Here is a 25,998-nt window from a genome sequence, read left to right on the forward strand (position 1 = left end):
TCCCTTTGCAGTAATGGGAATGTTCTGGAAATGGATAGTGATCGCACAAGACTGTGAGTGTCCTAAATGCCACTGGGTCATTGCAGGCTTTCAAAGAGGGCACTTTATGACACATGAATTGTGTTGAGTTGAATAGCATCCCCAACGTGCGTGCCCACCGGAAGCCTGCGAAGACTGTCTCTAGAGAAGCAGTCCGCGTACGTGGAGGTCACAGTAGATCAGGGCGGGCCCTGAGCCAGTGAGCGGCGTCCTTACAAGAAGAGGGAAATTCAGACAGGAAGGCGCACAGGGAGGAGGCTGTGAGATGGCAGTCTACAGGCCAAAGGTTGCTGGCCACACTAGAAATGAAAAGAAAAGCCTAGAACAGATTCTCCCCTGGTGCCTTCGGAGGGAGCACGGCCCTGTCGATGCCTTGACTTCAGACTGCGGCCTCCAGAACAGTGAGAGAATAAACATCCGTTCAGAGCCATGAGGGGTGAACGCATCATTCTCATTTATGAAGAGGGTGTAAACGACAGACACTTACCGGGAGGACACGATGTAGCCCAGCACGTGGGCCACCAGGAGCTGCCCGTGTGTCTGCTCCAGGCGGGCACACAGCTGATGGATCGCTTCCTTAGCAGTGGAGGCCAGAGGGGCAGGTATGGTGAAGGAGGCCCACTTCCGGGCCTCCTCAAAGGCCAGCCTCAGCCGTCCTGGGTGCCCACACTCTGGGAGGCTGGCCCAGAGCAGCTCCCTCTGCCCTGGACTCAGCGTCCTCCGCGAGGCGGCCAGCAGGAGCTGGATCATCTCCTGCCCTTGGTTTCCGGAGAGGGGTTTCACCTCCCAGTAGGCCTCTGGGTCCGTCAGCGTCTGTCTCATGATGTCTAGAATCCCCGGTTTCCCTGAGCAGGCTGAGAGGATAAGGTGGATCCTCGGGGGGCACTGGGGAGGCAGCCAGGGGACCCTCCGGGTGCGACAGATGGAATCCACGTCATCCATGGAGTCCAACAGGATCACAAGTGACTCGAAGTTTCGGCAGGAGACAGTGTGGAGGAGGGTGTGGAAAAACTGGACCACCCTGGCATGGGCCTCCAGGACCTGGGCAGGGGGCAGGGGCAGCCCGTAGGCCAGGCACACCTGGAAGCAGATGCTCTGGAGCAGGCCTCGGGCGTCGGAGCTCATCTGTGACATCCCCAGAAGCCGCAGGACGGTCACTGTCTTGCGGCCAAGCAGTCCCGGCATTTGTTCTGCCAACTTGCACATCAGCGCTGTCTTTCCGATGCCTGGAGGTCCAAAAAGCACCAGGGGTGAGTGGGGATGGCCATCGCTCTGCCGGAGCCGCTGCCCCAGCTGGGCCAGGAGCTCCTGGCGGCCACAAAAGGTCCAGGTGGCCTCGGTGCTCAACCCCAGGTGGTGGCGGATCTCCTGGTAGAGCCATGCCAACTCCTGCCTGCCTGCCTCCTGCTCCCGGAGGTGCTCAAGGACCTGGTGGTTAGCCCTGGCCACAAACTGCTCCCCCAGCTCTTTCAGGTACCGAGCATGAGCCTTGTTTTTAGGGTTCACCAGGTCTCGGCTCCATGGCAGGTGGTGGGCCTTGAGGACTCCAGGTTGTGTGTCGGCAATGCGTCCCTTGAGGCCACTGAGAAGGTTCTGGGCATCTGTGTCCAGGCAGCCATCTGCAAGCCGGTCCACCATCTTGAGGGTGCAGTCTTCCAGGATGTGTTTGTTGAGGTCTTGGATCTCTCTCAAGAAGACAGTCGCCCCCTGGTCTCCGTCTGTCAAGCTCAGCAGGCCCCGGTCTATCTCCCACTCAATGACTAAAAAAGTGGGGAAAATGGGAACAGAGTGTGGTCATCATTGTGTGATCAGTTGGCCCAAGTAGTGATGCTTGAGAGACATATTTGGGAGGTAAGGACTTCGGTTCTCACACTTAATGTGTGCTGGAGTCACCTGGCATTACCATAGACAATGTGCAAACTGATGCACTCAAGTGTGTTCCAATAAAACTTTATTTACAAAAAAAAAAAGCAGTGGGCCCAATTTGGCCAGAGGACTATGGTTTGCCAGAGTCACTTGGGGGCTCAAAAAACCTGTATTGGGGATCCCTGGGTGGCTCAGCGGTTTCGCGCCTGCTTTTGGCCCAGAGTGCGATCTGGAGTCCCGAGATCGAGTCCCACGTCTGGCTCCCAGCATGGAGCCTGCTTCTCCTTCTGCCTGTGTCTCTACCTCTCTCTCTCTCTCTCCTCTCTCTCTCTAGGTCTATCATAAATAAATAAAAATAAAAATAAATCTTAAAAAAAAAAAACCCATATGGCTGGGCTCTGCTGCCAGGAGTTCTGATTCATCAGGTCTGGGTGGGGCCCATGGGTTTGCATTTCCAAAAAGCTCACAGGTGATGTGGAGACTGCTGGTCCAGGGGCCAAGCCAAGAAGAGCACTAATTCGGTCATTATTAATCAAAGAAGCCTTGGTGTAGGCAGCACAGAGGTTGTATGTGAGAAGTAGCCCCATTATAAAAAAATACCATCAAACGCAAAAAGTTAAATATGGAATTTCTATAGGAATTCCACTTCTAGGTATGGACCCCAAAGAGCTGAAAACACAGACCAACAGATACCTGTGACCCAAGTTCCCAGCAGTATTATCCACAGTAGCCAAAAGGTGGAAACAGCCCAAGGGTCCATCAAGTGATGAATGGATAAACACAATGTAATCCATCCGTACGATCGAATATTCTTCAGCCATAAAAAGGGATGAAGTAAAAAAAATAAATAAAATAAATTTAAAAAAAAGGGATGAAGCTCTGCTTCATGCTACGGCACGGATGAACCTTGAAAATACTGGGCCGAGTGAAAGAAGCCAGTCACAAAAGGCCACACACCGTCTGATTCCATGTACACAAAATGTTTAGAACAGGCAAATCCATAGAGGCAGAAAGCCAATCGGTAGTTGCCAGGGGCTGGGGGAAGGGGATGGGGAGTGACTTAATGAGTATGGAGTTTCTTTGGGGGTGATGGAAATGTTCTGGAATTAGATAGAAGTCATGATTGCACAACATTGTGAATGCACTAACTGTCACTGAATTCTTCACTTTAAAGCAGTTAATTTCATGCTATGCGAATGTCACTTCAATGGGAAGACAATCCATTGTTGTCAGTTTTGGGTGCCTCCGTCGTGACACATTAATTCAACAAACATTTGTTGATCTCCCACTTGGGCCAGCCTCTGCTCCCCACACTGTGGCGTCTAGCAGAGAGAAAAATGTGCAAAGGTCCCTGTTGCCTTTGAGGAGTGGTTATTGCAGCCTTAGTGAAGAAATGGACACAGACATGGACAGACAGGTAGATGAGGACATCTGTCTATCCTGGGCAGAGAAGGACAGACAGGGCATTTGAAGCCACAGAAAACTGCTGCAAAGGCATGGTGGCTGGGGAGAAAAGTTTTTAATGAGCCTAGAGGCTGAGAGCATGGGTCAGCATGCTTTTCTGTAAAGGGTCAGATGGGAAATATTTTAGGCTTCACAGGTCAAATGGTCTTTTACAACTATTTAACTCTGGGGATGCCTGGGTGGCTCAGCGGTGGAGTGTCTGCCTTCGGCTCAGGTTGTGATCATGGGGTCCTGGGATCGAGTCCCACATCAGGGTCCCTGCAGGGAGCCTGCCTCTCCCTCGCCCTGTGTCTCTGCCTCTCTCTCTCTGTGTCTGTCATGAATAAATAAATTTTAAAAATCTTTTAAAAAAGACCCCACGGACTATTCAACTCTGCTGTCATAGAGTGAAAGCAGCCATAGACAACATGCAAACCAATACGCTGAGTGTGCGCTAATAAAACTTTATTTACAGAAACAAGCAGTGGGCTGAATTTTGCCTTTGGGCCCCAGCTGGCTGACCCCTGTCCCAGAGCATACAGCAGCTGCCCCGAGGACCCATATTTTCCAGAGCCAAGAGCAGACACTGATTTCCCCTCCGAGGCCATTGTTTTGAAATAGCAGTCAGACCGGAGGAGTTATTTTTTAAGCCACCCTGGGCTCAGCAGAGGCTCCCGGGTCTCTGGAGCTGAGTGAGTCAGGCCCTTGGAGACAGAACTCGGTCTCAGAGCCAGGATAAGAGCCACTCAGATGCCCTCCTCGGAGTGTCACCACTCCCCTCTTAGCCCCAAGAATGGAAGTCAGGGATAAAGGCAACTGACAATCCTGAAATGGGATCCTTCTGGGACACATTTCAGCACGAATCAATCCAAGACCATCTGCTCTGCCACCTGCGGGCTTCGTGACCTTGGTCAAATCACTGTGTCTCTCTGAGTCTGTTTCCTCTCCCGGAACATGGGTGGACTAGTTTAACCTCAGTGGGGCTGCTGGCAGGATCTTCTATGAAACATTTGTGAAAAGCTGAGCTCGTTATGCTGAAGGAGCAGAGCACGTCTCACAATGTCGTAGACTGTGTGATCCCATTCTATAATTGTTGAAATAACCAATTATAGGAATGGATTATTGGGGCAGCCCGGGTGGCTCAGCAGTTTAGTGCTGCCTTCGGCCCAGGGCATGATCCTGGAGACCCGGGATCGAGTCCCACATCTGGCTTCCTGCATGGAGCCTGCTTCTCCCTCTGCCTGTGTCTCTGCTCTCCCTCTCATGCTCTGTGTCTCTCATGAATAAATAAATTAAATTAAAAAAAAAAGGAATGGATTACTGGTTACTGGGGGCTGAGGCCTGGGTGGGGGGCCCAGTGTGACTCAAAAACGGTAGTGGGAGGGACCTCTGTAGTGAGGAAATAGTCCCTCATATGGACTGTGACAGTTATTCGGAGCTACACAGGTGTTAAAATTTCCTAGCATGAAATATCTGTGTGCACGTGTACCGTACACAGGCACACACACGTCTGTGAAAGTGATGCTTTATCTGGTGGTCACAACGTCAACTTCTTGGTTGTAATAGTGTACTTTAGTTTTGCAAGATGCTACCTTTGGGGGAAACTGAGTGGAGGATACATGGGACGACTTCCTACTTTTTTTTTTTTTTTTTACTTCCTGTGACTCTCCATTTCAAAATAAAAAGGCTGAAAAGAAGACAACTGAGCAAAGGCCCTGGAAATGTGCTTTGAAGACACTGTCGCTAGCATGTGTTTATACTATCTGCTACTTTCCAGGAGGTTCTGTTTGTTCTTTCAAGCGGGAAATCTTTTTTTTTTTTTTTAATTTGTTTACTTAGTTAACAGAGAGAGCAGGGGGAGGGGCAGAGGGGGAGGGAGAGAGAATCTCAAGCAGACTCCCTGCTGAGAGTGGAGCTGATGCAGGGTTTGATCTCACGACCCTGAGGTCATGACCTGAGCCAAAACCACAAGTCATACTCTTAACCGACTGTGCCACCCAGGCACTCTTTTGAGTGGGAATTCTTAATGGGCTGGATTTGACCAAAAGAGATCATGGTTGGGAAGAGACTATGGGGCAAGATCCCCACAGTGACTCTAACTAATTCAATTTTATAGATGAGGAAACTGGGGCTCTCAACCTGCCAGGGGTCAGTACAGCTGAGAAAGGGCAAGGCTGCAAGTCCAGGCCCATCCCAGAGCTCAGACCCCGGAGGCTGATTATAGTCCCAGTAGCAGTTAATCTCTATGAAAGCAATTAGCACATTTGGATTCATGTCATAGAGCGAGCAATAGCAACGTGGTAAGCGCTTAATAAACAGTAGCCATTAACATTGTTATTCACATAGGCGCTGAATTAAAAAATGGTACCTCATTCCTAATCTTAACCAAAGTATCGAGTTAGCTTCACCTGTGATGACAGGTGTGCATCAGGTACCCCTGATATGATGAGAAAGGGAAGGAACTTCACCTCTGTGGTCTTCCTCTCAGAAACCTATAACCCCCATCCAACCATGAGAAAACACCAGACAAGCCCAGATTGAGGGACATTCCACAAAAGATGTGTGTGGCCAGTGCTCCTCAAAATGGTCAAAGTCATGAAAAATAGGGAAAGGTTGAGACAGGTCCAGGGGGACCTGAGATGTGACAACTAAATGCAATGTGGGAACCTGGACAGGATCATGGAACAGAAAAACATTAATGGCAAAACCGATGAACTCTAAATAGTCTGGAGTCTACTTAATTGTCACGTACTGATGTTATTACTTCTGGCAAATGTACAGTGGTCACATAGAGGTTAATTTCTCTGTGTGAATAACACACAGAGACTCTATATCCTTTTTTTTTAGATTTTATTTATTTATTCATGAGAGACACACACACACACAGAGAGAGAGAGAGAGAGAGAGAGAGAGAGAGAGAGAGGGGCAGAGACACAGGCAGAGGGAGAAGCAGGCTCCATGCAGGGAGCCCGATGTGGGACTCGATCCCGGGGCTCCAGGATCACGCCCTGAGCCGACAGCGGCGCTAAACTGCTGAGCCATCCGGGTTGCCCAAGACTCTGTATATCTTTGTAGCTTTATAACATTGTCATTTTTCTGCAAATCTAAAGTTATCCCCAAATAGGGGCGCCTGGGTGGCTCAGTTTGTTAAGCGTCTGCCTTTGGCTCAGTTCATGATCTCAGGGTCTTACGATCGAGTCCCATGACCGGCTCCCTGCTCAGCGAGGAGTCTGCTTCTCCCTCACCCTCTGTCCTTCTCCTTGCTCATGCTCTCTTTCAAATAAATAAATAAAATATAAAATAACAAATAAAAAAAGCAAAATTATCTTCAAATAAAAAGCTTATTTTAAAAAATTGATATGTCATTACTAGAATTAATATATATAATAGACGGTGATATATTTTAGCACAATGAAAATGCTATTGACATAAATTGCTATTCAAAAATCTTTAAATAAATCAATGTATTTAATATGTTCATAATATAAATCCATATATTTAATATGTGGATAGAATGAGTTCATCTTTTTAATATTTTTATTTTATTTATTTATTTATTTTTAAAAATTTATTTATTTATGACAGTCACAGAGAGAGAGAGAGAGAGAGAGAGGCAGAGACACAGGCAGAGGGAGAAGCAGGCTCCATGCACCGGGAGCCCGATGTGGGATTCGATCCCGGGTCTCCAGGATCGCGCCCTGGGCCAAAGGCAGGCGCCAAACCGCTGTGCCACCCGGGGATCCCCATGTGTTTAATATTTTTAGTAAGAGAAATTCATATACTTAATAGTTTGGGTGATATAAATGGTCATATCTGACATATTACTAAACCCGTGAACAATGATAAGAATCAGTTTCTTGCTGGCAGCAAGCAGTGGGGAAATGGCTTGGCAACACTCCCATTTTTTAAAAAAGATTTATTTATTTATTTTAGAGAGAAAGGTAATGAGAGCAGGGGGAAAGGCAGAGGGAGAGAATCCCAAGCAGGTCCCATGCTCAGTGCAGAGCCAGACATGGGCTCGATCTCACGACCCTGAAATAATGACCCCAGCCTAAACCAAGAGTCAGAGGCTTAACTGACTGAGCCCATCCAGGCGCCCCAACAACACTGCATTTTTAGAAAAATCTTTCTGGTAACCAGTGTGGAGGATGGAAGAGCCAGAGGTTGAGGCTAGAGGTGGAAGGTCAGGGGCCGGCTGGGAGTGGGTGATGGACTCTGGTCAAACCTCTATTCCTCACCTTAGGTGATGGAGACCCCCTTCTGTACCTCAGTTTCCACCCCTGAGGCAGGTGCAGGGAGGCTGGAGGACTCAGTCTCCCCAGCAGGGGCTGGCTCTCCGGCTAACATCAGGTGACCCACTGCTCCAGTTTTTCCAGGACTCTCTGGGTGCAGCCCTAAAAGTCCTAGACAAACGAGGATAGTGGTCATCTTAGAAGCCTTCCCCCAGGGCAGCCCGGTGGCTCAGCTGTTTAGTGCCGCCTTCAGCCCAGGGCGTGATCCTGGAGACCCAGGATCAAGTCCCATGTCAGGCTCCCTCTGCCTGTGTCTCTGCCTCTCTCTCTGTGTCTCTCATGAATAAATAAATAAATCTTAAAAAAAAAAAAAAAAAGAAGCATTCCCCCAGAGCCAGGAGCTTCCCTGGGAGATGGGGAGAGGGAGTTGGAGGGGGAGAGGAAAGGAGGGTCCTAAGAGACAGAGAATTGGACATGGCTGAACTCTTGGATCAGTAAAATAACCTTTCACAGAACCAGGGATCCAAGAGGTAGGCTGATCTGGCCTTTACAGACACGCAGGCTGCGGCATTTGGACAATATTCGATGCGTGTATTTGAACGTGGGGCATTTCCTGTGGACCCTGAGGGGGGTGGGTCTTGGCAGCCTCACCTGACCAGTGGTAGCGGTGCCACTGCTCCTGGGTGATGAGGCCCAGCCTCCGGGCCTCCTGGGCTCCAGAGCGCAGCACAGAGGTCAGGGTGGCCTCTTCGGGCCTCTGGGTCTCTGCAGTGCCTAGGGCCTGAAGCAGGTAGGTGGGGGGCACGGCGTTCTCATCCCTCCGGAAGCGTCGAGCCACCAGCTCCAGGTCGCGTGGCTTGGAGGCCAGCTGGGATCTCAGGGCCTCCCACTCCTTCTCCTCGATCAGTGTAGGGACTGGACAGGGGCCGTACTGGTCACCTAAGAGGGCCTGGCAGAGAGAGGGGCATGGGTTCAAATCGGCTTGGGATGGGACACCTGGTGGCTCAGTGACTGAGCATCTGCCTTGGGCCCAGAGCGTGATCCTGGAGATCCAGGATTGAGTCCCTCATCAGACTCTTCACGGAGCCTGCTTCTCCCTCTGCCTCTCTCTGTGTCTCTCATGAATAAATAAATAAAATCTTAAAAAAAAACTGGCTTGGGTGCTTAGTTCTGTGACCCTGGGTGAGACACACTGAACTCCCCAAATTGGGCCTGGCTGTGGTGCCAGGGTGGTAATTACACTAAGAAGTGCAGGCTAGAGCCTTAGAGCATCTGCATGTGAAGGTATCTAAGATTATGGGACATCAGACAGGTAAATTTTGAATCTGATCAGGTTCCAAACATTAAGGGATCTTTCGCTGGGAAAACCCTTTGTGGAAGGTGAATAATGGTCCCCAAAGAGAGCCAACCCTAATCCCTGGACCCTGTAAACACACCTTACATGGGAAAGGGTTGTGATGGTTATTTTTAGGTGTCAGTTTGACTGGGCTAAGGGATACCCAGATAGTGGGTGGCATACGATTTCTTTTTTTTTTTTTAATTAAAAAAATTTTAATTTATTTACTCATGAGAAACAGAGGCAGAGGGACATAGGCAGAGGGAGAAGCAGGCTCTCCGTGGGGAGTCCGATGCAGGACTTGATTCCCGGACTCCAGGATCACGAATTGAGCCAAAAGCAGACGCTCAACCACTGAGCCACCCAGGTGCCCCTGGAATATGATTTCTTTTTTCTTTTTTTTTTTAATTTTTTTTTTCATTTATTTATGATAGTCACACAGAGAGAGAGAGAGAGAGAGGCAGAGACACAGGCAGAGGGAGAAGCAGGCTCCATGCACCGGGAGCCTGACGTGGGATTCGATCCCGGGTCTCCAGGATCACGCCCTGGGCCAAAGGCAGGCGCCAAACTGCTGCGCCACCCAGGTGCCCCTGGAATATGATTTCTGAGTATGCCTATGACAGTGTCTCTGGAAGGGATCAAAGTGGTAAACTGAGTGAAGCAGACAGCCCTCCCCAATGCTTGTGGGCATCGTCCAATCCACCAGGGGCCCAAATAGGACCAGAAAACCCCAACACCAAAGAAATTAGGAAAAAACAAAACCAAACACTAGTAAAGGTAAACTGTCTTTCTCTGCTTGAGCTGAGCCACCCTTTTCCTGCCCTTGGACATCGGATCAGCGTTCCTGGTTCTCAGGCTTTGGGACTCAGATCAGGACTTGCATCTTCAGTCCCCTGATTTTCAGGCCTTAGGCCTACAGCTGAATTACACCACCCACTTTCCTGGTTCTCTGGTGTATAGACAGCAGATGGGGGACTTCTTGGCCTCCATCACAGTGTAAGCTAATTCCTGTAATAAATCTCCTCTTATGTATCTCTCTCTCTATCCATTGGTTCTATTTCTCTGGAGAACCATGACTAGCACAAAGGTGTTTGCAGATGTGATTAAGTGAAGGATTTTGAGCTGGGGGGATTATCCTGGATTACCTCGGCCCTAAATGCAATCCCAAGAGTCCTTAATAAGAGACAGGCAGAGGGAGAGAAGACTACAGCTTCTTATAGGTAGGTATCAGCTTATTCCAGACATGGAGCTGTGGCAAAAGATAAGGACTCCATTGGCCCTGCCCAAATTTCATGCTATGACATGGTCCTGGGGGCAGGTGAGTATCAAAGGTATGGGGTGGACTCTGTCTTTATTTAGATCGAGCTAAAGAATAAGACATGAGAAGGGGTGTGCTGGGTGGAGGGCATTGCAAACCATGGGGACAGCATGTGCAAAGGCCCTGTGGCAGGCAATGGCTCCAAAGAGCCAGATCAGGAAAGCCAAGGTTGGGGAGGTGGTTGAAATACCAATGAGGAGGGGGCAGTGGTGACACATAAGGCCATCCCTGTGCTCACTTCAGCAACACATATACTAAAATTGGAATGAAACAGAAGGCTATCCCCATGGGTAAGATTTTGCGGCAGAGCGGTGAGGCCCTAAGACCTTGGTCTTAATGCCAAGAATCCTAGTTCACCCTCCCTCTGCCCCAAGAGAAGGTGCAAACCAGAACGCTAGAGAATTAGGCTAGAGGAGGTCCAGGACACGGAGCCTGAAGTCTTGAGTTTCCGCATCATGAAATGGAAGCAGTCAACCCACCCCTCTTCATTGGGTTGTACCAGAATATTCCAGGGTTGTGCACCCAGGGACCCAGAGAAGTGGAGCCTGTGATGACGGGAGGTTGAACAGGACCCCACTCTCTGGGGGCCTTTCCCACAGCGTCAGTCTCGGAGCAGTGAGAGGAGCTGGAGAATCCAGCCAACCACGAACCACAGATCTCAGCAAGGAGATGGAAGGTGGAAAATGCTCCTGCCTAAGGGACCAGAGCAACAACAGGAAGAGCTTGAAAGAACAAGGTCAGGAGCCACCAGGAGCAACTCTCTGGGGACGCTGGAGCTGCTGGTGGCCCAGGAGAGCCAGAGCCTCTAAAGAAGTACCGTGGGGAGCTGTCCCCTGCTACTCGCGCTGCCTAATGACTTATTTACCAGAGAGACGCCTCTCCAAGGGCCACCAGCACAGCTCCCTGCTCCATGGGAAGACCCCCATTCAGAGCCACTGAAGGAGAAGGATGCCGTGACTCTCGGGTGACAGAGGACAGATGCCTGGTTTGAGAGGAAAGCGGGAAGTGGGTAGAGATCAGCTGGCCGCCCAAGGAGCCCTTCTGGAAGGACAAGCAAGGCCCCCCGGGCCAGTTGGGCCTGGGGGAAGCCCAGAGATCATCATCCTGTCCCCCATGCCACCTGGAAGCGGCGTTGTGCTTTTCACTGCCTGCAATTTGGGTTGCAAAATCGAATCCCTCCTGGAGTTCCTTTTCTCTCCATTGCCTGCTTTTCTTTAGAAAATTCCTTTTTTTTTTTTTTTGAAACTCCACAAAATAATCAATTGTCAGGCTCATTTGGAAAACTAAATTGGAAGATTGGGGTGGGGGTGGGGGGAATGTATGAGGGAGATTTGCAAGCAGAAGGGTAGAGCCCTCCAAACGCTAGGATGCATTTTAAAGCAATAATAATTGACCTAGAAGGGTTCAAAGGGCACAAAATCCTTGTTATAAAATAAACAAATATAGGGATGTTGATGCACAACATGAGGACCCTAGTTGACACTGCTGCACATGTATTTGAAAATTGCTGAGGAAGTAGATCCTGAGAGTTCTCATCGCAAGGAAAAAGACCACATTTTCCCTTTCTCTTTTTTTGTACCTATAGGAGATAATCTCTCCGCGGTCATCATTTCATGAAACATGTAAGTCAAATCCTTAACGTTGCACATCTGAAGCTTACACAATGCTGGATGGCAAAAACATCTCCATAAAACTGGGAGAAGAAAAAAAAAAACCAGTGCCAACAGACAAAGAAAAATACAGAGTAAAAGATTGAAAACACAAGCCTGACTATATAGATACAACTTAATATGTAATAAAGAAAGCTTCCCACACATGTTGGCCAGGTCTTAGTTTCTTTCAGGGAGATCTAATCTCTGGGGCAGCCCTAGAACCTTCTGCAGTGCTGAAAGTGTGCTCATTGCACAGCATTGGACAACACAGATGAGCATACTTTCAGCACTGCAGAAGGTTCTAGGGCTGCCCCAGAGATTAGATCTCCCTGAAAGAAACTAAGACCTGGCCAACATGTGTGGGAAGCTTTCTTTATTATGTATTAGTGGCTACTAAGCCATTGCAATGTGGCTGGTGGGACTGAGGAACTGAAATTTTAATCCTACTCTATTTTATCTACCTTTAAATTTGCCACATGTGCTTTGTGGCTACTGCACTAGAAGTGTGATCCTAAAGCCAAGCAGCGCAGCCCTCAAATATTTGTCTTTATTTGCCCAGAAAACAGCTTTTATAATGGTGACCACCCTCTTCTACATTCTACTTAATCTCCAGGAGACATTCCAGGAGATTTTTCTTTTTATCTGGAACCACTCAAAGCTTCTTTGTGACTAAGGTGTCTCGGGCAAAGATACTTTCTTGACTTTTCCCCTCTTTACATTTTTGGACAGAGGTCAGCAAACTTTTCCTGTAGAGGGTCAGATAGCCAATCTTTTCAGCTTTGCAGGCCGGGTGGTCTCTGTCACAACCATTCAGCTCTGTGGATGTAGCTGAAAAACAACCACGGAGGATATGTGGTTGAGTGCCAATAAAGCTTTATTTTTTTTAAGATTTTATTTATTTATTCAAGAGACACAGAGAGACAGAGACACAGGCAGAGGGAGAAGCAGGCCCCATGCGGGGAGCCCTATGTGGGACTCGATCCCAGGACTCCAGGATCACGCCCTGAGCTGAAGGCTGGTGCTAAACTGCTGAACCACCCGGGCTGCCCTCAATAAAGCTTTATATACAAAAGCAGGCAATGGGCCAGATTTGCCCCATAGGCTATAGTTTGCTGATCGTTGCTCTAGGATTTAGGAGCTAAAATGTCATAGTTTTTGGTTGTATCTGAAACTTCGTGTTGTAGTAAATCAGGAATGTGGAATTACATTTGCCGATTATAGGCCAAACTACTAATTGTGAGCTTGGGGTTATTTTGGGGACAGAGAGGGTACTTCGGGGGTGGGAGGAAAGAATACCCAGGAACATGGAAAAACTGGTCCCACCTAGCGTCAGAGGAAGTTTGCCCTGAGGCAGGCTCTAGACGGTGCCACAGAGGCTGCTCCCAACACCATGAGACACACTAGAGGAAAAAAAAAATCCCCAACATCTTGTGGGCTTCTATCCTCTCTATGCTTTTTCAGGGTCCCCAGATTCCACCCTTTTGAAGTAGATGAGATGGAGAAGCTAGGGGACGGTCCAGAGCAAACTTTAAGATTCCCCTGGGCTTCTATGCTCTGTTCCCCAGCTCACCTGCTACTCTCATTTGGCTACTAATGTCTGGATCCCAGCTAGCTCAGTAGAAAATGAGTACTGTGATCGATTAGCAATGTCTGCCATGGGCAGACAATGAGTAGGTACTAGCAGCAATGCCTCCCACATCCCTCCACTGATGGGTTTGGCTAGTGAGTAGGAGCCATATATGGGGGCTGGAATGAGAAGTAAACACCAACCCATCCCTCTCAAGAGACTCACAACAAAAGCTGGCCCTATGGATGTTTTCCGACACCGGTCGAGCTCCTCCAAGCAGAGTTCTGTGGTCATGTGGTCAGTGGCCTCAGTGTTCCGAATACCCCACCTCAGGTCAACAACCTGGAGATTACAAGCGTGGATTTGTAAGGGAGGTGGCACAATGGGTGTTTTTTTTTTTTTTCAATTCCCTTTGACAAAGGCATAAAGTTTCTTTCAGTAATTTTTGACAGTCTCTTCCCAAAGGGGGGAATGTGCAAATTAAAGGAACTTGAATGAAGCCCATATACCCAGGATAGTCATGAGAAAAATATCAGACAGACCCAGGTCAGGGTCATCCTGCACGATGGTCACTCAGTCCTCTCCAAGACTGCTAAGGTCATGAGCAATAAGGAAAGACTGTCTCAGACCAGAGGGACCCCACCGGGTCACCTGGATAGGGTCCTCAACCAGAGAGGGGACACATATGGGAGAACTGGTGACATCTGAATGACACCAGGAGGCTGGTTCATAGCATTGTACCAATGTCCATTTCTTAGTTATGACAAATGTGTCCCAATGATGTAAGATGTTCATAATTGGGGAAAAGTGGGTGCAGGCGTATGGGAACTCTAGACTGTAGGCCACTTCCACGTAAACCTAAATCCGAAATAAAAAGTTAACTTAAAAACAACATATCAAAAAAAATTTTTTTTAAAACTTGGCCATTTTCGAACTGCTTCTTTCTAAGTGAGGACATGTCCACACTTGTTCTCAGAGCTTTCTTTTGCAAAGGAGGGTGTTTAGTTTGGCCAAAATCACACTTGGCAGTCTCCTTGGCAACCGCACGCTTGCGGTCCACTTTTGCCTGCTTGCCTGAGGGGGGCCAGCAGAATGGCTCGATCCAGGTAGCAAAGCTGACCGGGCAAAAGGCTGGGAAAAGGAGGCAGGCAGGGGAGCCTCGGATGGGACTCGGAATGTCCCTACCTCCCTCAATTCTTTTGCTCAAAGGGAAAGACACAGAAATTCCTAATGAGGTGGAACATGGGGATAAAAGCACCCTACTACTGAGTGTGGCTGAATGGAGAGGGAGAAAGGGTCAGCCACTGGGCTCAGGCAAGAGCTTTGGCTCTGCGGGCCGCTGCCTCCGGTCTGCGGATGGAGGATGTTGGCGGTGTTTGCCGCATTGCACCTGTGTGGACATTAAAAGCACAAGCATCACTTCTCAGCACGTATGTTTTCCTTTTTAGCACCTCTGCCACTGAGCCGTGTCTCGTGATCAATGGCAGGCAGAGTCGAATTCCCAGAACTGCTTCTTTCTTAGTAATATAGAAACCATTGTGCGTCTTAGCATCAAGGGAGCCTTTGATGGGGCGGGTCGCTGTCATAAATGTCAAGGAGTCAGGGTCTGTTGAAGTCAACAGTCCAAAGATGCTTTGCTGGTTTCCGCATCAGAACATGCAGGGAACAACACCCTATCCCACACTCGATTCATAGGGGACTCTGACTGGGGACTGCAGTGACTGTGCCCGGCAGGTACATCATTAGGGCTCCCGAAAAAGGCACATCTCCCTTCATATACACCCCAAACACCCCCATAGTCCTCCTAGACTCCCCCTGAAGCTGCCCCTGTGCAGGGAGGGCCTGGTGGGCAGGACAAACCAACAACACAAGGCAGGAAAGTGACATGCCCAAGGAGCAGGGTCCCCAGGCAGCCACCTGTAGCACTGCCACACCTCCTGGGCTAACAGCAGTGGCCATGGTCATCATCCTGTCTTTTTAAAGGATTCCCCCTGTCTTTTTAAAGGACTTTCATCTCCACCGGCACATCACCAGTGCGGAGCCTCTTGGAGCAAAGGGTCCTATGTGACAGCGGGGGTGGCACATCCTTGGTCCCTAATTTCAGGGCAATGGACAATGAGCCAGGGAGGAAGCTATTACCTCGAACATCAGGCCGTTCTTTTGGCAGAAGGTCTGCACTTCGGGGAAGGCAGTGCTCTGCAGAGCTTCTCTCTCTGCATCCATATCTGCAAGGATGAGCACAGAGGATGTTAACTGGAAGAACCTAGAACTCTTTCTCCCCCCCCCCCGCACCCCCCAGCTCTGCTTTTAGCCTCTTTTGTCCTCACTGAGGCTGGGGCCCTGCAGGGGCAAATGAAAAGATCCAAAAAACATGAAGTAAACTAGAGAGGGACTTCCCTGTTGTTAGTGCTGAAACTCCCACATCCCAGGAAATCCCTCAGTCCAAGCTAACCAGCATGGTTGGTCACCCTAGCTTAGGGTTGCCACATAAAGTGCAGGATGCCCAGCTGAATTTGCACTTCAGAGAAGCAATGAAAAACTTGATAGCATAAGTGTGTCCTGTCCCACGCACCATTTGGACACATGGGCACATCTGATCAGCCCAGCTGGATCGCATTTCAGATAAACAACAAATAATCTGTTAGGGTGAGTATATCCCATGTCAGGTACTATTTGGGAAATACCTATACTAAAGGATTATTCATTGTTTATCTGAAATGCAAATTTAACTGGTGTCCTGGTTTTGCTGTTCCAGTTTTTTGCTTTTGCTAAATCTGGCAGCCCGACCCAGGGCTCTAAGACCTTCTGTAGCACTGACTTCACTGCGTGGCCTAGTGCCAAGTGCCAAGCTATCTTCGGTTTCCCCCTCTGTAAAATGGGGGTGATACTTCTACTTTGCAGGGCTGCAAGCACCCCAAAGTCAATTGCCTCTGCTTGCCTTGGTCATGGCTAATTTCTTAGCACTCAACACAAATGCTCAATATGCATTGGTTGAGCCACTGAACCTTACAAGTAAAAGCACCTAGGGTGAGACAGATGTAGAAGAAACGTTTGTCTTCTCCACCTGGTGAGGGGGAGGTCATCAGAATGTTCAGGGAGCATGAAGAAGCTGCCCCAGCCCTGGGATGGGAGCTGACCTGGGTGCCAAGCTTGGATCTGCCTTCTATCCCATGCCCTTCCCATTCCCGTCTAATGCATTCCAAGGGTTATTTACATCCGCCTATAAAGTATTTATTAGAAAGTTGCTTTATGCTCAGAACCTTGCTAACCATCGGGGGCACAGAGGCCAACAAGACATAATGTAGATGACACAGTGTGCTGGAGCTGGCCCCTACTGGCTTGGGAGAGCCGAGCTCTCAATCGTCAAGAATTTTGTGAGCCAGTTGTTAACATAGCCATGATGAACAATGAAATGATCTGAACTTACAATGGAAAAGGCAAAGATGGCAAATACTCAGAACGCATCACTTCCTAATTATTTTATGGCATTTGACTGTGAGCTCTGTTCTGCAGTTCGGTCCTGGCTGCTGATTTTGTATCAGGGAAATACTAGAGACAGTTGAATTACCATACATCTCTGCCTGCCTCCGAAGTCAGAAAAGTCAGATCGGCAGCTCGAAATTGACCCTGGCGGAGGGATTTACACCACAGAAATTGGCAGGTGGTACAGATCAGGTGTTTGGGTTTTTTTTGTTTTGTTTTGTTTCATTTGGATTTGGGGGGAATGAGCTGTTAAACATTTGCCAGTACTCTACTGTATACATGGCTTGCCCCCACAGGGCTTGCAGCCTTCTCAGAAGAACCAGACATTGAGTAAATATATAAACGCCTACCGTTTATGGGGCCTGGGGTTTCAAGGGTCCCACGACCTGCTGGAGCCCAGTGTGACTACAACATGGGAGTGAGGGGAGGACCTTATGAGATCAAGATGCAAGGTGAAGAGGGTCAGGTCATGCAAGGGCTGGCAGCTGGGTGGGGGGAGCAAGGGGGAAATGGTTCTCATACTTTTTAAGCCTGTAGTGTAGTGCATTCATCATAAATGTTAGTTGCTATATGATTTGCCACTCACGGCTTTCAGACTGGCTTATGGAGGAGGAAACAGAGGGTCTGGGAGGCTCCCCTTCACCAGTTCCCACTGGCCAGGCTGCATTCTTATCCAGGTCTCCTAGGGGACCCTATGAGCCATGCCCTGGCCACCTCACCCCTCCCTGCGAGTACCTGCTTGCCTCTGACCCCCCAGCCCTACCCTGCCCCTTACCCGAGACCGTGGAGCTGATGAAGATGGCCACACTTCTGGACAGAGGCGCTGGGAAGGGGCCTGTCTGACCCTGGAGAAGCCGCCGGCGGGTGCCCGGGCTGAAGGGGCCCACACTCATGCTGCCTGTCCACCCGGATGACCCTTCCCCAGGATGGGGCCTGGGACTCAGAGACCTCAGGCCAGGGCCCAGGTGGCCTTCCTGGGAGGGCAGCGAGGCAGAGCTTTCCGGAGTGGGGTGTCCATCTCACCCCCGCAGTGCCCTGCAGTCTCTGCCTCCTCCAGCGACCCTGGGGAGCGCTGCTCTGCGTGGTCTGCAAGCACTAACGGGAGGACGTTGGACAGCAGCCTCCCAGCCAAGGCCCCTGGATGTTGGTTCTTCCAGGTACTGGAGCCTTTTGCCCCTCAACCAGCTAGCTCCTCACCCCAAGAGCTCAGCAGTCACCACGGCAACTATGGTTTCCTGGAGCCCAGCTTTGGGGCCTGGGGACCAGCCAGCCTCTGGAACACCTAGGTCCCCTGGGGATCCGTGAAAGCCGAGCTGGGGCCCAGGTGTGCGGAGGGAAGCTGTCAGATGCTGGGAGTTGTGCCAGTCCTGGCAGGGCAGGCCAGAAACACTTAGTGGAATCCCCACCTCGTGCTGTGCTCACGGCCCCCTCCAAAGAGGTCCAGGCACTGGATGCACAGTACGAACCAGCAGCTCTCAACTGGGGGAATATTCTGTTTCCCAGGGGACCCTTGCAACGTCTGGAGACATTTTGGTTGTCACGACTGGGGGAGGGAAAGCTGCTGGCATCTAGTGGGTAGAGCTCAGGGATGCTGCTCAACACCCTACAATGCACAGGACAGCCCAGCCAGAGAGAATTATCCGTCCCCAAATGTCAGCAGTGCTGAGAAACTGAGAAACCAGCTTTAAATCCACTCTAGTCAGATCTCCTTGCCTGCAGGAGGCATGGAGCCTGAGGCCAGCTCCCTGGATAAGAAGGGAGATTAGCAAATCTCCAGGGGCAGTTCAGGACCTACCCATATCAAACGGAGCTGTGCTTTTTGAAATAATCAAAAAACACCACTTGCAACAACATGAAAAGACCTGGAGGGCATTATGCTAGGTGAAATAATCCAGGTGGAAAAAGACAAATACTGTAAGATCTTATTTATACGTGGAAGCTAAAAAAAGCCAAACTCACAGAAACAGAAAGTAGAGTGATGGTTACTGGGAAATGGGGGTTGGGAGATGGGGAGATGTTAGTCAGAGGTTACAAGCTTCCAGTTAAAAGATGAATGAGACCGGCATAGGGATTTAATGCACAGCCTGGGGATCAGAGTTAATAATACTGTATTATATATTTGAAAGTTGCTAGCAGTACGGATCTTAAAGGTTCTCTCACCACGAAAAAGAAATAGTGATTATATGCGTGTTGGGGGTGTTAGCTAATGCCACCGCAGTAACCACCGTGCAAGATAGAAGTGCATCAAATCGACGTGTTGGGTACCTTAAACACACAACGTTGTACGCTGATTATCCGTCAGTAGAGTGAGGGGAGAAAAATTAACCCAAAACACGGCCTCTATGACCAGGGAAGACCTTCTCATTATTTGACTTTACTGAACATGCCCTGGTGATCTGGGTCCTGCCCACCCACCTCGCAGTAGTAACAAACCGCAGACAGAAGGAAAGCATACCTGGGTGTCCATGGGCCTGGTTGGAGCGCTGGCTTGTCCATTGCTGTCCTGAAGGAGTTAAGCAAGTGGCCTCTCTCCTGGGACATTAGTCACATCATCTGTGAGATACGCGAGTAAGAACCACTCACTCAAGGGTGGGCTAGGACCAGGAGAGAAAGGCACATCCCTCAGGATCAGCACATAAGGAAGCACGATGTGCCCGAAAACCAGAGTGGATGCCAAACATACCCAAGTGAACCCAGTGTGAACAAGCCATTTGGGAGCTGGCGTGTCACGTCCCCACTTTATATACAGGCACTTGAGAAATGGTGATATCAGGTCAGTCAAAGAGCCGGAGCTTTTCTTACACCTTTTCCTTCCCTGCCTTGTCCACCCAGGAAAAGAGTCTGCCTTACAGGGGTCCTCAAGATCGCCCCCAGGTCACAGAATTCGGAAAAGCTATTTTCATGGTTATAGTTCATTACAGTGAAAGGACGTGGATGAAGGTCAGCCAAGGAGAGCAACGTGCAGAGCAGTGTCCAGGAGACACGGGGCTTAGGCTGCCGATTGTCCCTTCCCAATGGAGTCGTGCGAGCAGCCCTGAATTTTCACGGCAACAATGTGTGACAACCTGCTTGGAGGATTGCCAACCGGGGAAGCTCACTCGAGCCTTGGCATCCAAGTATTTCCTGGGCATTGGTCACACAGACATACGTGGCTGACCTCAGAGTCCAGCCTCTCTAGAGTTGATACCACATGGCCCAAGGTCCCCACCAGAAATCACATTGTTAGCATAGACTCTTGGGGTATTTTCCAAGGCCCCTAGGTACACACACTCTTATCAGACAAGACATTCCAAGACCTTAGAGGGCACATCCTAGGAGCCAGTCAAGGGCCAAACCTTTCATGTGTAGGGTGGGGACAACCTAGGCCTGCTAAATTGACCTTTCCTGCACAGACCTGAAAAATATTGTAACAGAATTGACTGTCACCATTTTACAGATGAGGAAAACTGAGGATCAGAGTGAGAACTTTTTCATTCAACTTGAAGGGTAGGATTGTGGAGGAGTGAGTGCTGGTCCGGCCCCTTCTCCCACAGGGGACATCCCCTCCCCTCGAGCCAGCTTGCTCATCCAGCCACCTGCCCATGATTCACCCAGACCCTCTGATTTAGCTGCACCTTGTAACCTCACCCAGGCCCCAGCTCTGGACTCCACAGTCAGTCTAGGCCTTTCCCTATCACCTCTTCACCAATCTCATGACCTTGAATTTGTCTCCCCTCAAATCTCTACTTCTTTCTCCATTTATCTCAGTTCCAAACAGGCCTGTTGGACTCTACCCAACTCCGGCACATGGTCATGTTCCCTTGCTTACCACCTCTTGACTTCATGGGAGGATGGGAAAACTTTGACCTTGATGCTCACACTAGGCTTTCTTTCTATTCATGTAGCCCAGACTTTTCCAGTATCAGCACTACTGGCATCTGGGGCCAGGTCATTCTTTGCAGTGGGGGCCATCTTGTGCATTGTAGGATGTCGAGGAGCATCTGGCCTTGACTCACTGGATGCCAGTAGCAGGGCTCCCCACCTCCACCAAAGCTGTGACAATTAAAAATATCTCCAAGGGGTGTCTGGGTGGCTTAGTCAGTTAAGCATCTGCCTTCAGCTCAGGCCTTGATCCTGGGGTCCTGGAATCAAGCCCTGCATCGGGCTCCCTGCTCAGCAGAGAGCCTGCTTCTCCCTCTCCCACTCCCCCTGCTTGTGCTCTCTCTCTGTATGTCAAAGAAATAAATAAAGTCTTTAAAAAAAAATCTCTGGACATTGCCAGTGTCTACTAGGGGCACAATCACGCTTGGTTGAGAACCCTGGCCTAAGACAACTAGCTAATTACAGCTTCAGGGCCTCATGCTGCACCTGAATTCCCCATCCTGAATCCATTCATGTCATCCACACCTCAGCTTAAATGCCACTTCCTCAGAGGCTCTCCCTACCACCCCATTGCTCAGTGACCACTCCCCCAGTCCCTCCCAATGCTATCACCCTATTTTAATTCTCTGCATGGTACTCACCACCAGCTGGTATGTCTCTTCTTGCTTCTTTACTGCTTGTCTCACCACAAGAACATGAGTTCCGTGAGTGCAAGGACTCTGTCCGCCAAGGTCAGCATGCTTGGCACATAGTAGGTGCTCACTAAATAACTGTCACATCAGTGGGCTCAACCACAACTGTCCATCTTCCTTGAGTCCTATTTATCACTACAGGCAACTGAGCAAGACTGGATTTCCCCAGGAAGGACAGAAGTCCCTTGCAGTGCTTGCCTTCTGGTTTTCCTTGGGAGCTCTGGCCTCAATCTCACTCCTGCTGGGGGTGGAAGAGCCAACTTAAAATCCTCTGGGGAAGTAGGCTGGGGAAGAAAGTTTTCTGGCCGCAGCACTGCCCGGAAGCCAGGCCCCCGGCAATCCTAGTAACTTTTGTCTTAGGTACTTCCCAGGTCTCTCCCTGCCAATTCACCCAGCAACTGGGATAATGAAAGAAATTGTGTGGCTCTCAGGCCCTGGCTTATTAGCTGGGCACTTAGCCAGACTTGATGGTTAACCGTTGTGTGTCAGGCTAATATGCTCATCACAGAAGAGGCCATTTGTTAAGGGCCCATGAGGTGCCAGCTGGTTGGCATTCCACATGGGCAGTGTGCCCAAGAGGCGGGTATTATGATTCTCCCCCACTGATGAAAAAAAAAAGAGGTCCAGATAGATGAAGCCCCTTGCATGGGCCACTTGGCTTCTCCAGGCTTAAGTTTGCTTTATGATCTCCAGAGTCAGGGAGACAATGAAATTTGCTTATAAGATGAGCCTAACATCATGCCTGGGGCATGTGAAGGGCACATGAAATGTAGGCCATGATTTTTCCTATTATTTCCAGGCTCAGCTAACAAGTGGCACAATCAGGAATCAAAGCATCCAACGTTGACGTCCCCATAAGCGTTAAATGCAATCTAAGTTTCTAGAGCAGGGTTTCTCCATCTCAGCACTGCTTAACATTTGGGGCCAGAGCACTCTTTGCGGTGGGGTGCGCATGTTGGAGGAGGTCATCAAGAACATGTAACTGCAGATTTGACCCATCAGGTGGGCGAGAGGCTCCCTTTCCCCTGTCCTTGGAGTGTTGACTCCCCTGGGCCTCCCTGCACGAGATGCTCTCCCAAGGACACAGCCTTGAAATAGTGATGTGTGTTAAGACCATCTGGATGGTGTATGGGACTGAACCCAGTTACGGCCTTTATATACATTTTTAAGATTCTGGCTGCTATGGTGTGAAGATCTACTTGTCTGTGGCTACTCGAGACAAGCCTGGTAAGTAAGTTCTCCTGCTTATCAAAACCTGCCACCTACCGATCTGAAATTGCCTGACTTTCTCTGGTCTTGCTCTGCCCTCCAAGTACAGGGGCTGGTTTCAGATTGCACATGGGAAGCTCCCTTGGAGGTAGCAAAAACATTAGGATGTTGAGCAGCATTCCTGGTCTCCACCAACTAGATGCAAGTAGCATCACCTCTCCCAATCACGACAACCAAAAATGTCTCCTGACATTGCCAAGTGTCCCCTGGGGAACAGAATCCCCACCCCCACCCTCTGGTTGAGAACCACTTCTCTAACAAGTTGGCATTTTCGGGCAGCCCTGGTGGCACAGCGGTTTAGCGCCGCCTGCAGCCCAGGGCGTGATCCTGGAGACCCTGGATCGAGTCCCACGTCAGGCTCCCTGCATGGAGCCTGCTTCTCCCTCTGCCTGTGTCTCTGCCTCTCTCTCTCTGCATCTCTATGAATAAATAAATAAAAAATAAAAAAAAAACAAGTTGGCATTTTCATGTTACCATCATCATGTCATTATATCATGAGGAACTCTTAGCTTCAGATGCTAATATAACCTGCTGTCTCTAATTCTCCCCGTGACTGGGAACTTCATTTTGCTACCCTGATTTACCAAAGATGAAAATAAGCTTCTGAGGGGCACCTGGCTGGCTCAGGCAGTAGAGCATGTGACTCTTGATCTCAGGGTTGTGACTTTGAGTCCCATGCTGGGTGTAGAGATTGCTTAAAAATGAAAAAAATAAAAAAATAAATGAAAAAAATAGTGGCACCTGGGGGTCTCAGTGGTTGAGTATCTGCCTTTGGCTCAGGTCGTGATCCTGAGGTCATGGGATCGAGTCACATATCAGGCCCCTTTGAAGGACCTGCTTCTCCCTCCGCCTATGTCTCTGCCTCTCTGTGTGTCTCTCATGAAGAAATAAACAAAATCTTTTTTAACAAATGAAAAAGGAGAGAAGGAAAATAAGCTTCAGAGAAGTTCAGCAATTTGCCCAAGCTCCCTTGGCAAGGAAACGACAGGGCTGAGCCTCAAAACCCAACATTTGTCAGCTACGTAGGAATCTGCAGGGATTAAAGAATTCTTGGCAAAGTTTTCAAAGTGTGAAGATGGTATCGTGGTAAGGTTTTTTGGTTTTTTTTTTTTTTAAGAGCGTGTTTATCTTGTAGAGATGCATAATAAAATATTTATAGAATAATAAGATTTCTGGAATGACTGGGACTTGCTTTGAAATAATAATCCCAGATGTCAAGGTGGATACGGTGGGGTTGGCCAGGGGTTGATAGCAGTGGGACCTGGAGCTGGTGGTTCATTATACCATTCTGCTTACTGTGGTGTTTGAAACTCTCTGCAGTGAAAGTGCAACGTACTCTTCCATCCCTGCTCTTGGGAATAGTTATAATGATCATTATGTGTTGGGTAGAGGCTGAGCCCTAGGCGAAGGGATTTCCACACCTTTTCTGCCTAACTCTCCTCCCCCCCACCCTCTTGGAAGAGAGGAATCCCCGCAGAGAGATGTTAATAACCCAAATCAAAGTCAGCCTGGAAGGCGGTGCCTGGGCTGGGAGGAGGATGAGCGGGGAAGTGGCGCCCCCTGGAGGTCAGCGCTTGAGCTGCCGCGTGAATGGGCGAAGCCGCTTGAGCGCAGGGCAGAGCAGGAGGGCGACGCAGGAGAGGTGCTGCCTGGCCTAGGGGGGCCACACTCTGCGGGGAGGGCACATACAAAACCCCAGCAATCAAGATTAATAATAATAAATAAGTTTTTCATTTTTTGTGGTGATAAAAGTGTGATCTTTTAAACAATGTTTAGAAAAATTAGTGCAGAAAAATCCACAATGAATGAACTGTCACAATTTTAAATATAGTGAGGTGAGTATATAAATGCAGGCTTGGATTCTGTTTTCATTAATATTTTATTTTTATTTTTAAAATTTATTTATTTATTCATGACAGACAGACAGACAGACACACACACCACCACACACACACACAGGCAGAGAGGGAGAAGCAGCCTCCATGCAGGGAGCCCGACGAGGCACTCGATCCCGGGTCTCAGGATCACACCTCGGGCTGAAGGCGATGCTAAACCGCTGGGCCACGGGGGCTGCCCTTTATTAATATTTTTTAAAAGATTTTATTTATTTATTCATGAGAGACACAGAGACAGGCAGAGACATAGGCAGAGGGAGAAGTAGGCTCCCTGCAGGGGGGCCTAGGCAGGACTTGATTCCAGGACCACAGGATCATGCCCTGAGCCAAAGGCAGATGCTGAACCACTGAGCCACCCAGGCATCCCTTCATTAAGGTTTTGTTGTTTGGTTCGGGCACAGAGTTTTTGTGTGGAGTTTGATTTTTATAAAATATGACTTTAAAATATCATTTATCTCTAAATCAAAACCACAATGCGATAACCTCTCACACCTAGTAGGACACCTATGATCAAAAAAGTAGAAAATAAGTATTGGCAAGTATGTGGAGGAATTGGAACCCTTTGTGCACTGCTGGTAGGAATGTAAAGTGATGCACCTGCTATGGAAAACAATGTGGCAGTTCCTTGGAAAGTTAAGCATAGAATTACCATACAAGGGGTGCCGAGTGGCTCAGTTGGTTAAGCATCAGTCTTCAGCTCAGCTCATGGTCTTGAAGTCCTAGGATCGAGCCCGCATCGGGCTCCCTGCTCAGCAGAGAGTCTGCTTCTCCTTCTCCCTCTGCCTTCTCCCCCCACTCATGCTCTGTCTCTGTCTTTCTCTCTCTCTCAAATAAATAAATCTTAAAAAAAAAAAGAATTACCATATAATCTGGCAACTCCATTACTAGGTATATACCCAAGAGAACTGAAAACAAATGTTCAAACAGATTCCTATTCAAGAATGCTCAGAATGTCACTAATCAAAATAGCCACACATGGAAACAACTCAAATGTCCATCAATTGGTAAATGGATACACAAAATGTGATCAATCCATACAATGAAATATTACTCACCCACAGAAAGGAAGGAAGCAAGACACATGCTACAATGTGGAAAGAACCTAGAAGACATCATGCTAAGTGAAAGAAGCCAGTCACAAAGGCCCATAGAGTGTACTATTCCCTTTATATGAAACGTCCAGTTCTTTGGGCTTCCAGACCACACTTTAACATCCTCAATAAAAGCTCTAGACCCTCTCCTGGACAATGACATGCGTGCAGTTTTGCTCACAGTCCCAGAGTCTATGGACCCTCTAATTCCTCCTGAACTTGATCGGAGCCCGACCAGTGAAGTTTTGGTTAAG

General features: G+C 49.0%; 1 protein-coding gene across 1 annotated transcript in view; it reads right to left on the reverse strand.

Annotated features, from left to right (window-relative positions):
- Positions 1 to 19,524, reverse strand: part of NWD1 (NACHT and WD repeat domain containing 1) — a 63,327-nt gene extending 43,803 nt beyond the window's left edge. Inside the window, 6 exon segments of the mRNA XM_055343908.1 lie at positions 527 to 1,799; positions 8,232 to 8,529; positions 13,679 to 13,795; positions 15,593 to 15,627; positions 15,630 to 15,678; positions 19,392 to 19,524. Coding sequence (XP_055199883.1) covers positions 527 to 1,799; positions 8,232 to 8,529; positions 13,679 to 13,795; positions 15,593 to 15,627; positions 15,630 to 15,678; positions 19,392 to 19,403 — 1,784 coding nt within the window. The 5' untranslated portion in view covers positions 19,404 to 19,524.
- Positions 19,525 to 25,998: the final 6,474 nt, after the last annotated feature.

Source organism: Nyctereutes procyonoides, unplaced genomic scaffold (genome assembly GCF_905146905.1).
Source record: "Nyctereutes procyonoides isolate TBG_1078 unplaced genomic scaffold, NYPRO_anot_genome, whole genome shotgun sequence".
NCBI classification, from domain to species: Eukaryota; Metazoa; Chordata; class Mammalia; order Carnivora; family Canidae; genus Nyctereutes; species Nyctereutes procyonoides.